Genomic DNA, 13032 nt, shown 5'->3' with positions numbered 1-13032 from the left:
CGGAACAGGATTGATATATCTCCCCAGAATGTCACGGTCACTGAATACCACTACGAGGTGGTAACGCGCACCTTTAAACAAACACGTTTGACCATTTTAATTTCGTGAAGCAGGAGGGGGTGCTGTCGGTGATTGAATCGACTGCTTAGGGTGGTTAAAGGCTAGCTGATTGTCGTGTTACTGATAGTACTTGCAGGAAATGACAGGGCGGTCAGTCCACTCTGAAGTTTAGCGGCAGTGACAGAACTGAGTGGCTTTAAGAGGAAAAAAGATTCGTATGAACCGTTTCATTTACATGCAAATGACCATCCTTTTTTACACTACCAAGCACTTTAAAATGGACACAGGTTACTGGATGTGGTTTTAACCCAGACAGCTGTGGGGTTGTTATGAACTGCCAGTCTTCTTTCTGTTTGTTTTTTTTAGTCGAAGTCGTATAAAACATTGTAAAGTAAAATAGAATAACGACCCTCCTGTATCAAACTACCTACAGACATATGAAGTCTACTTTTTGGTTTTAACTTAGTAAGCTTTTGTTGTTGTTAAGGCTTTGGTGCGTCTTTGTTAGCTTTTAAGCGCAGATGGTGTTGAACGGTACAAACCGAGAAAAGAGGTTCGTGTTTTATTCGCTCATTATGTTATTAAGATATTGTTTTAAACAAAACTGACTCGTGAAAAAAAGAGAGAGACGGTCATCTGCTCTGGGTGAAAATGATAATACCTGACATGTCAGAACTCATCCGCGTGCCCCCAGTGATCAGGTCAAGCGCTCCAGTTATAGGATAACTAGTGCTGGCAGACGAGTTGAGATGCCCACAGAGGAGCCCATTATGACCAATCCATTTTGATTAAGGCAAATGGAACATCTCTATGGATATCTCTCTGACTAGAGGTCGTTCTCCCTTTAATGTCAATTTTAGAAATTTTCGATTTGTGTTTCTTATATATTTATTTCGACGTGAAGATGGGTTAATGTGAGACTAATTTTCCCCTGAAACAAAAATCACATACGTGACAATGTTATTAACCAATTAATGTGACATTACAGTATAAGTATAGCTGATTATATATATATATATATATATATATATATATATATATATATATATATATATATATATATATATATACACACACACACACACACACACGCGCGCGCGCTAAGATTTTTTATATATTAATCGTATTAATAATACGGTGTGAAAAATAATACACAATAAAGAGCTGAGTTATTATAATAGCTTATGGGGTTTTTTATTCTTATGAAAATAACTATTAAGTATATAGAATCTTCATGTTCTTTCCGAGTTAACCACTTTAATAAATTAAAAACGTGTGTCATTTATACCACATTAAATAGTGAAGAACATAAATACAAGGAGTACTTTGAATTAAAATGTGCGAAGTGTGCACAAAAATATATGCAAAATAATCAAAACACTGACAAACCATTGTGAAAACGTGCATAAATTAAATTGCCAGCTGTATGCCCAGTTTACATAGACAAGAACATCCGCTCGTGCATAGTTATACCCATGTTTGATTATCCACGATGCAAAAACATTACAATGAATTCATAAAAGCAAGCCCATTAAAGTCGTTGTGAGAAAGGACACTGAAGGGATCCCTGATTCAAATCTAATAGCTATTGCATTACAGATCGTGAGCTGCTGCCGCCGCTGCATCTCTCTGAATACAAAGCTGCAGACCAACTCCCCAGAGTTCGACCCTCTGCTGGCTAATCATGCTCACCCCATCCAAAATTGCAGATGATTGTTTTACCCATTATTTTTTCCAAACTTTTAATTTCTGCTTTCCAAAGGATCACTGCCCGCGGTAATTGCAAAGGGCCTGTCCTTGTATGTGTCACAAGGCTCTCAGAAGAAAAAAACAAATCTAATTTTCCTCGTGTGCTTCCAATTTTACTTTTTGCCAGCTAATTCGCGGCGCCGGGAGCGCCACACACAGTGTGCAAAAAATATATAAATAGACCGATATAAAAATGCAAGCAAAATATAAAATATAAAATACACAAAATGGTAGGCTATTACTGTGTTCACTATATGTTTTTTCTATTATTATTATTATTATTATTATTATTATTATTATTATTATTATTATTATTATTATTATTATTATTAATTCAAGTGTATTACATCATGTTCACGGCAGAGGATACTGTTGTACAGTAGCAGTTTAAGAATATGCATTTGCATGGTTTCTGAAAGAATATATAGGCTATATATATAAACATATATGCATGCAATAACTTATTATTTTATCACAAATACAAAGCTAAGAGGCAAAAGTCTGGCACGCATTTTTAGTTTTAGGATTTGCATTGATCCTTTGATTACTTAAATAAACCATCATCATTATCATACCAGCCCGCCCCCTCAAAGAATAAAAGCAGGCTATTTAGGTGCTTTCCAGTTGAGTGGAGGGGTGCTGAAACAGAGCTGACAGCCAAGTATATCACAAGCAACATCATCCTTCACTCTCTTCTCTCTCCCCCTGCACTCCCTCTCTTGCTCTCGGTTGGGGATTACAGGCTATTAGGGGCACGGGATTAATTTGTAGCCAATTACAATCCGCAGCTGAATATGAATGCATAAATAAGGTGAAGCCCGGCGCGTGCAAAGGGGGGGGGGGGGGGGGGGATCCTCAGGGGATGGTCAAAGAACCAAAAAAGGAGTAGAGCGGTGGAGAGCATCACCCTATAGTGGACCACCGCCTTCTGACTTGATTCGGAACTCTGATGCAAGAACAGACGGTGGACTGTTTCGTGGGGGTCTTAGGAGCAAGGCTGCAGCTGCAGAAATCAACAACAGCAACAACTTCGCAAGCGTCTAGCATAAATACCCCTTTTTCACACAAAGGGGATTGGGGTTTGGTGCGGTTGAAAGAGACATTGCTTCTGTTGCTTTTTGGGAGCAATGAACGTGAGCAGAGACACTGTTCAGGTGGGTGACCTCTCTTCTGCGCCGGCGGTGGTCGTAACAGCTTCAGAAGCGGCGCCCTGCAGCATTCACGCCGAAAGCATGGACAGTCACGGGGAACAGAGACTTTCAGGCAACGAGCTGTCGGTTTACTCGTGCCCTGCCAACAGAGACAGACACCAAGGGGACAATCAGGTCAGCTCGCCGGGACAAGAAGTGGCCGTGGTGGTGCCACCAACCGTGCACAGGACCACCTCGTTTTCAGTACTAGATATTCTGGACCCTAACAAATTTATCAGTAAAAAGCGCCACGGCTCCAGTATTCTGTACAGAGACAGCAACGATTTCGTACTGGGAGCCGAGAACAGAGGTGCCGAAGACTCGTCTGATCAGAAAGAGCTCTCTGATGATTATGACGCGTGCAAAAAGTCAACAGATTTAATCAGTAAGTATAGACTGGACGTCTTATAGGTTTGTTTGAAGGTTTTTATTATTATTATTATTATTATTATTATTATTATTATTATTATTATTATTATTATTATTATTATTATTTAAATATGAGTTTTTATTAGGCCTATTGAGGTTTTATTTTAAGTTTATATACGTCTGCCGTAAAGGTTTCCAAACAAGAAAACTCCTGATTTGACTTTAAAGAATACAATTATAGGCAAATGGGTGTATTACTTGTGTGTTTTTTTTCTTAAGCATTTAGTAGTAGTATTCATCCTAGCTTGGGGTATGTATAGCGACTATCAAGTAAAAAGAAGTGTTAGACAGATGGAAAAAAGACTTGGTAGGTTTCATTGAAAATGTTTTATACAAAGCATGCATCAAATGTAACTATTTACCAAATAAAGAAAAAAAAAGATCGCACTATTTAGACAAAATAAGTAATATTTGGAAACTTTTGTAAAGAATAAAATAACTGTTTAAAAAATGTGCAGGGCCTTGGGTGGAATTTTGGAACTTATTTAAAAGTAAAGGCTTACTATATATGTGTGTGTGTGTGTGTGTGTGTGTGTGTGTGTGTGTGTGTGTGTGTGTGTGTGTGTGTGTTGCATAGATAGATAGATAGATAGATAGATAGATAGATAGATAGATAGATAGATAGATAGAGTGTGTGTTTTGTTTCATATACCTTTATTGCCAAAAGAAAGCAAACACATCCATACGGACAACCACCAAAGAAATGCTGTAAAGCAGTCCGCCAGAAAATAACTGTTAGTCGAGAAGCTATAAACGGGTTTATTAATATAGGTTTTTAAACGCACAATCTTTCAAAACATCTCTCAGCCCTAACCTGCTCGTCTGTGCTCTGGGCTACACATTGAATGTTCTTCCTCTCCCTTGGCTTTTTTTTAGGACGAATCAGACTAATTGTGACAAAACGCTGGTTATCTCTAGAAAAACAATTACATTCCTTCGATTACATTTAAGGTAAAATGTGCTCAGCAGCGGTAAAGAGGCAGCATAATGGTGAAAATCGCCCCAGAGTGGCGTTATGACTGGACCGGTCGATATCCTATTATCGAATTGTGCATATCTCTTTCAGGCAGCTTGCAAACTCCCCTCCAACGTCTAAATTATAGGGTCAAAATTCAGATAATTACTCGATTAAAACCTATTACACTTATTAAGAGATGCTATTGATCGCAAATTGCCTCCGACCTAAAGAAGCAGATTGCTTTTTTTCATCAAATATAAACCAAGGTTCTCACTGCTAATACCACACCACGATACTGATGAGTTAACTCTGTTATAATTTTAATCTCTAAACACTGTCATGCTGATATATTGCATATGTATTCTATATTAAATAGATACAGCATATTCGGCTTTCTATGGAATAGGCTGTAGCCTATTTGGCAGTGACATGACTGCTAAATTCATTATATTCATTATTAAAGAAAGGTAGGGTCAGTAAGAAACATTATTGTTGTAACTGGTTTATCACTGCCAGAAAAGCGTATTTCAAAGTGATGATATATATACACGAACATTTAAGTTGAACCGGTGTAGTACGGTCAGAACACTCAAGCAAAAAAAAAAAAAAAAAAAAAAAACACCTCTGAGGAGTGTTTTCAACGTAGGTTCAAAACACGGAGTGTTTTTAGTGTACGTTCAAAACAGTCTACTAGTCACTTTCAAAACACTCAGGTCGCGTTCATAACACTGCTTCTATGTTCAAAACAACACACTACGTACTTTGAAAACACTCTGTACATCAAGTTCAAAGCATTTACGTAGATGTTTAGAGTTATGTTATTTGTATTTCTCCAAACGTTTTTCAGCTAAAGCTAACTGAATTAACCAACATGACAATTCACTAATAGTAACCGTGTTCTCATTTAGTAAATGTAAAATAGCTGCACTTGGTGTTGCATTTTTACAGTGTCCTACCATTGGGGTTTTGTGCCCCATATTTTTTAAATGTTCAAAGTGTATACAGAGGCTGTGCTATAAAAAGTAACTTCTAGAACTTTTTTGGGTGTTTTGCAAGATTGTTGTTGTTCAAAATTGTAAGATATTAAGAATATAAAGAACTAAAGTTATTTTTATTTTTTTTAAACTGGTTGGTACAAGGTTATTATGTTATATATTTATATCTTAAACATATAGTCTATATTATATTAAAGAAAATGGTTCATTTATAATTTCAATGTTTTACAATGCTTTAACTTTAAATAATAATAATAATAATAATAATAATAATAATAATAATAATAATAATAATAATAATAATAATAATACAGATTTTAGATATGTCATTTAGTAAATGTAAAAATCTATTTTAAAAGGTCAAATAGTACAATGCATTATACTTTATATGTCAGGCTACTTAAGAATCTGGGTTCTATAGGTTTTACAAAGCGTTAAACGCTATTTTTTTTTTTTCTCTCTGAGTTTCTGTTCAGGCTGTATTGTGATTAAATATAAATTAAATGATCGTTAATGAGTCTGTGCATTAGACAAACACGTATTGTATTTTCTTCCATTCAATATAACTATTTAGTACAGCTTTGCAATTATTTTAAATTAGGAATTAAATTAGAAAACGACTTTCAAACGTATACTGTAAATTAAAAGGTAATTACAGGACAAATACAATTACCTTTACAACGGGAATAAGCAAGGGGTGTTTTAAAAAAAAAACAGGTTCATCTTCTAAAATTGCATGCTACATTTTCATTGTTTCATTGCAAAATACACATTCATTTGCGATTATGTTTTTTTTAGGGCGAAACCGGTGTAATTTATACAGAAACGTTTATTGGTGAGTTTACGTAGGCGTGTTTAATAACTTATCAAAGTATGCGCTCTTTTTTATTGGCAGTTGATTGCAACACCGTTCACAAGTGGATGTGATTTTATTATTATTATTTTTATTATTATTATTATTATTATTATTATTATTATTATTATTATTATTATTATTATTCATTACAGCATGTGCTTTATTATGATTGATTTAAATATGTTGTGCAACATAGGAATATAGAAAACCTCTAACGGATTTTACATAATTATTTCGCTACATTATTAACAGAAAAGTTAACGCAACAAATATTGTATAATGTTTAGTAGCCGTTTTTAGGAGATTTAAATAATACATTGCATTTTCACAGCCCCAAAAATGTGTCAATAAAAGTTAAGTGAATGCCAAGTACAATAAAATAGCTGCACTTGGTGCTGCATTTTTTAAAATGATTATTCCAGTGTCCTACCATTGGGGTTTTGTGCCCCATATTGTCTTAAATGTTCAAAGTGTATACAGAGGCTGTGTTTTAAAAAGTAACTTCTAGAACTTTTGTGGGTGTTTTGCAAGATTTGTTGTTGTTAGCAATACTTGTCTTGATCGGATGGTTTGTTTTATTAACATGTACAATCATCCATTTTTAAAGTTTAGTAACGTATATTATTTCTGTTTCTTTTCAGAAGACGGGGTTTTGTATAAATCCGAGGAATGTGAAAATGATTTTAGCAGAAGTACGCACACTCCAGAGAGCGACATGCAGGACGAGGAGCTGTGCAGCGAGGAGAGCAGCAGCGGCCTGCAGGGCTCAGGAGACGGGGATCTAGGACACCAAGAAGAGGGCGACTCGGTGGGTCAGCAGCAACAAGGACAGAACGGTCAGAGCCAACAGGCCAAGCCCAAGAGGAAACGCACTGGTTCGGATTCCAAGTCGGGCAAACCCCGGCGGGCCCGGACAGCCTTCACCTACGAACAGCTTGTAGCTCTCGAGAATAAATTCAAGTCCACCCGCTATCTGTCAGTCTGCGAGAGGTTGAATCTGGCTCTTTCACTCAGTCTGACAGAGACCCAGGTGAAAATCTGGTTCCAAAACCGCCGGACCAAGTGGAAGAAGCAAAACCCTGGCGCAGACACCAGCGCGCCGACAGGGGGCGGCGGCGGTGGCGGACCGGGGAGCGGGCTTGGTGGTGGTTTGAGTCTGAGCCCTTCTCCTCCAATGGGAGGCCAGCTCTCGATGCACGCCGGTTACCCGGGTCACGCGCCAGGCGGGCTGGTCTGCACTGCCCAGTTACCCTTCTTGCCAAGCCACGCAGTCCTGTCCCCTTTTGTTTTGGGATCACAAGCCTATGGGGCGCCGGCGTTTTATACTTCACACTTGTAAAGGAAGAGAAACAAACTTATAGCTAAACTGTACGAGTGCAACACACAAAAAAGATAACATAAACTGGACTTAGAAGATTGATTTGTCTTTTTTTATTTTTTATTTTTACAATCCCGAAATAAATTGAAATACAGGCCTACTAACTTTAAAGATTATTACATGATTTTTGCCCTGCCACAAATTACATTAAATTGAATTGTTTTCAGTTAATTGCATTGTGAAATATATTTCCCATTTGGATGGTGACCAGTCTGTATTAAGTGTATTTTTTAAGATATTTAAAAGACGATCATGGTTTAAAAAAAAAAAAAAAAGACTCGTCAAAAACTGATAATAAACAGTATCAATAAATAAACTGCATAAACATTTCATTTGGAAACCATGTTTTATAACATCAAACTTCTGGAATGTCTTGTAACATTACTATATATAAAAGTAGATAATTGTAAATCATTATTTTAATTGTAACGGTTTTGTCTGAAGAATGTAAAGAATGGTTTTTATTATATGCCCATTTAATCTCAGGGTAACTAGATTAAACAATGACTATTCGATTCATCAGTTTAAAGAAAAAAAGTGTTTTAATTTTATTTTTAACAAATTACAAATATCATTGATTAAAAAAAAACACGTACATGTCTCTAAAGTATTTTAAATTAGCATGTTCAGGTGGGAAAAGAATAGCCTGCAGGAAACAACCCCCCCAAAATTGTAAATTGTTCATTCCATATTTCTATGTTATATAAAAACAAATATAATTTTATTCTCAATTACCTGGAAAGTTGCTCTTTTCCCATGGATATCAGACAAACACTGTTATATAAAACTAGAAAACAGATTTAAAAAAAAAAAACTGAAGTTAACGTTTTGGCTTACAGATTATAAACATATTTTGCTGTTTATTTTAATTGTCTGATACCTTTATTTTAGCTGCATATATATATATATATATATATATATATATATATATATATATATATATATATATATATATATATATATATATATAACCAAAATGAACATTGCAATGTATCTGATTCCAAAAGTAATTTTGTGATCGCTACTTGAATGCTAAAAATGTGATTTCATTGTGTTGGATTTATTATTTAAGATTTCTGTTTAGTTCTTAAACATTTGGTTTGCACTGTGCAGTGTGTTTCTATCAAGTGACCTTCGTTGACAGAGCTGCTGCTTCTCGTTATATTATTCTATATTATTATTCTCGTTATATATCTGACATTTATGTTATTATAGCTAAAACACTCGAATGGAAAACCAATAAACTTACAGATACTGTAATCTGCGCCTTACGAGAGAGACACTTTTTTCAATTAAATGTGGTTCATAATTTGTTGAAACTTTTTTGGATACGAAATTATTATTATTATTATTATTATTATTATTATTATTATTATTATTATTATTATTATTATTATTATTATTATTATTATTTTAACCATTTTGCATTGCTTTTAAGCAGACAGTTTTAGACACACGCTTATTAACCCTAATCACAAGTATAAAGTTATCAGGTTTTCTCTGTAGCTCGGACCACAATGGATTTTGTTTAGAAAAACCTTGGCTGAATACAGCCGCTGACGCGTCTTACAAAAGCGTTGCTTATGTCCACACAGTACAGGCTACGGTAAATATATTTAAACATTTGTGCAGCTATACTCAGTCGGTTCCACAAATTATATATGGTATTCAGAAAGTCCGTTTTTGTTTCTTTAATTTGATTTGACTGCGTAAATGTGCGATGCTGCAGCCCGCACTATTACTAACGCAATTTGCTGTAGTCAGACATCCCTATGACAGCATTAAATGAAAGCTTTCTAATCCTGTTAGTTTCTTCCTCTGTTTGCTTCCCTGAGTGAGCATTTTTGACAGCCTGTACTGCGCGCAATGACACTTGAAGCCAAGAGATGTTATGATTTTTGACAGAAAAATTACATCTGTTCACAGACAACTGCTATCTCGTGAAACGTAAAATATAGTCAAGTCAAGCGAAGAAATTATTAACCAGTTGATGTGGGCTATACAAGATGCGCTCATGCAACCAAAAAAGAGAATGCACGCGCCACTAGAAAGAGCCGTTCCAGCTCTAGTGTCTACCTGTCTCTACCTGTCATTCAATTTAGAACACGTGTAGTGTCGTATGTTCTGAGCACAACACCGCTTCTTTTCATTTATTTAAAAACCATAGAGCGTGACCTTTGATATGCCATTGCTAGAGTCGGCAAGTAATCTCGCGTGATTCTTTTCAGTTGTCCTCAGCAGTCTAAAATAGAATTACGAATGTGAGCAGGCTACACTGTGCCGCTCAACTCTACACTGAATAATACTTAGTGTGCAATGTAGACAAATCCACAAAATGTATTGTATAAAATAGAATGCATATGAAGACCATGCTTTTATGCCCCACCAGTGTGAGGTACTGTGTCCCAACCATTAGCTATAGCTTATAAGAAGACACCGACAAATAATTTACCTCCATTTCTGCATTACAAAAATATAATACGTTTCATGTAGTCTGCAAATACAATACCACCACTATAGCGTTTAGAATTGAGCTCACTGTGACATGTTCAATAGATTTTAACAATGGCAGATCTAAATACCGCCACCATGACCAAACCTGCTATGACTTACTAAAATGTAACTAATGGCGGTATTTAGATCCGCTGCTGTTTAGATCAATTGAATAATGGCTCTGTTAAATTGATCTACAGAAGGAGGTATAACAAATGACCTATTTGTTTAAATGATAACCCCTACAGAAGTTACGCAAGCTACTAATTAATGCCAGCTCCATGCACTCTGTTGTATTTATCGATATCAATCCAAGAAATTTATGTCAGAGATAACGCTATACCGTTTTAGAAAAATTGCTTTCTGTCATGAATTCTACACTTAAAATGAAGATCTATGGGACAGGCTACAATACTGCTGATATCAAGCCAAATATTACTGTGTCATTGGAGACCATTCAGATGTTACACAGACTGTAAAAACAAATAATATGGAAACATAGCAAACCGCTGGGTGTAATTGTCATACGGTTTTCTTTTCGTTCAATTTCGATTTTACCACATGGGATTCTGATTATTTTGAAGAAGTGGCTGATGTTCTTCTTACAGTGCATAGTAATGATTAGCACAAGGAAAAGAGAGGCTACTTGAGACAGATCGTAAAGGTAACATGTGCGAGTAGTGAATACATCTGTCTGTTTTAAAGCTTAAACAAACGTTCACCTTAAAAAGATAATGTATAGGAGGCAATATTTCATCTACCCACTAGAATTAAACCTAATTAATATTTTACATTTGTTTTGAAATTCACTGAACTGGAATTGATATCCCATTACGTGGTATTAATTAACAAGACAATTACATGTGCACTTACAGTTTAATTAATCCCTAATAAAACAGTGCAACCAATGTCTTTTAACATGTAAATTACAAAACTGTAACCTACTTTCATTGCGGTTAGGATTTTGAAATACGTTGAATGCAACTATACTATACAAATACGCCATCTTTACGAGGTGCGATTCAGAATCACATAAATACATAGGCCTACTACACTTCATCAACTTTCTGAGCAATAACTAATGTTGCGATCTAAATCCCCATCTTCTATTTAAATCATGTCGAACCTCACGAACGAGAAGGGTTTTAAAACGTCCATTGCACATGCAGTTTCCTTATTTACAACGAACCCGTTCACAATTAGCAGACAATTTAAAAAGATTGAATTATGCTTACATACACAATGATGCCGTAAGCCACACACACAGGCTACCTCTAACTTCGCGGTACTCGATAAATACACTGAGCCATATTCACAAGTCATATAGCATCATTTCTTTATTGTGAAGCGAAAACCAAACTGCTTATGTTACAGACCTGCCAAAAACCGCCAAGGTACAGGTACCTGCTGTGACGTAAGCAATCATGGAGGTTCCTTCAAGATTCTGCAAGTTTAGCAAGTCCTTGAATCTGCAGTGGCACCCGACCCGACTGAATTACTGACAAGGTAGTATTAAATTCGGGATATATAAAAAAAGATCAACAGCTAACCAAATCAGCGACCTGTGAGAATGTTTTGATGCGATTGTGGAGGAATAAAGGTTTTGAAACCCTTGGTTATAACAGCCCATTTGAAACACTACACCACATCTGGGCTACCACCATATTAACAGTTTAAAGGTTTTGTATTCGGCTATCTTCCTCATCACACCACTATATCACTTTACAATACTGCTTTATATGACACACTTCAAGGTGGGATTTGTACAGAGACAACCCCATTCTCACATGGCTAAGCCTCCAGCCCATCAACGCACTGTAATAATAATTTCATTTTCTTCTTAACAATAATAAGTCAGTTGTCTTCTTCAGGCAATCTTCAATCAAAATAGTTTTATTCAGGAACAAAGCAGATCCAAAGACAGTACAGGACACAATCACAGCAATACTGTAAGCACAGTTACAGGTCTCAGCAGGTAGAATCTTGAGCAACAAAGCTGCAGCTAAACCTACAAGTCTTAACAGATGGAATCTTTAGCAATGAAAATACCTTTTACAAGCATTAATATACTCCACAAATGATTGGCAACTGGGTGTGGAACTACTAGAGGGAGTGGAACTCTCCTTTCACCAATGAACAGTTGGCCCTCTTCACTGGAGGCGCGCCAGCAGGCACTCTGAGACGCGCCACCAAAGGCACAGCACGCCACTCCTAGCAGAAGTTTGTGGATTAGAACAAGCTTTAGCTGGGTTGATTGTGGTCCAGCACCTAATGCATGGGTTCATCTCAGAATAACTGCACACCTTCTTGGGTTTTATAATCATATAATCATTTTTACTATTATGGGTGTGGGGGAAATTCAAATTTGACTTCAATTAAGACATTTGGCCACCTAAAACACTACTAAATAAAGAAAAGTTGGCAGCTATTGCTGGTTATATTGACAAGGAAAACAGAGGGGTGTCCTGGAAAAAAGTAACATCCATCACACTTACAGGTGAACCAGCTCTTGCATCATTTTGTGTTGAAAAATATGTTCTGGTAATTGAAAGGGACGTGGTAGAAGAGCTTGGTAACCCCAGCAGACATGACAGCTTCTAGAAATGTTGTATTTAGTTGGTATTATACAGCAAGGGTAACTTTTACAAGGGCATCCTCATGTTAAACTCATAGCCTTCATTCACAGATGTAGTTTGACGGAGGAAAACATAAATTAACTGGTCATTATAATAAATTACAGTTGCTCATTCAAAATCCCTCAGCAAGTTACTTGGATCATAAACAAAAGTTAGGTTTACTGGTTCGTAAGAGCAAATGACTGCTTAGTTAAGGTCACCATGCAGCCTAGTTTTACAGCAACACAATATTCAGGTACCAGGTGAGCTTTCTATCTTGTTTTAATGAGTGTCCTTGGAGGATGACGG

The 13032-nt window shown here is 36.2% G+C and overlaps 1 protein-coding gene across 1 annotated transcript; it reads left to right on the top strand.

Moving 5' to 3' along the window:
* Nucleotides 1-2699: 2699 nt before the first annotated feature.
* Nucleotides 2700-8503, top strand: nkx1.2lb (NK1 transcription factor related 2-like,b). The gene is made up of 2 exons (XM_034034141.3): nucleotides 2700-3384; nucleotides 6879-8503. The coding sequence occupies exons 1-2, from the start codon at nucleotides 2937-2939 to the stop codon at nucleotides 7574-7576; spliced, it is 1146 nt and encodes a 381-aa protein (XP_033890032.3). The 5' UTR covers nucleotides 2700-2936; the 3' UTR covers nucleotides 7577-8503.
* Nucleotides 8504-13032: the final 4529 nt, after the last annotated feature.

This window comes from Acipenser ruthenus, chromosome 1, assembly GCF_902713425.1.
Source record: "Acipenser ruthenus chromosome 1, fAciRut3.2 maternal haplotype, whole genome shotgun sequence".
Taxonomy (NCBI): Eukaryota; Metazoa; Chordata; class Actinopteri; order Acipenseriformes; family Acipenseridae; genus Acipenser; species Acipenser ruthenus.
Note: the sequence above shows the minus strand (reverse complement) of the source record. Positions and strands in the feature narration are given on the sequence as shown.

Coding starts and splice junctions, on each gene's coding strand:
- nkx1.2lb (XM_034034141.3), top strand. CDS start 2,937: ATGAACGTGAGCAGAGACACTGTTCAGGTGGGTGACCTCTCTTCTGCG. Junction 3,385..6,878: donor AAAGTCAACAGATTTAATCA/GTAAGTATAGAC, acceptor GTTTCTTTTCAG/AAGACGGGGTTTTGTATAAA.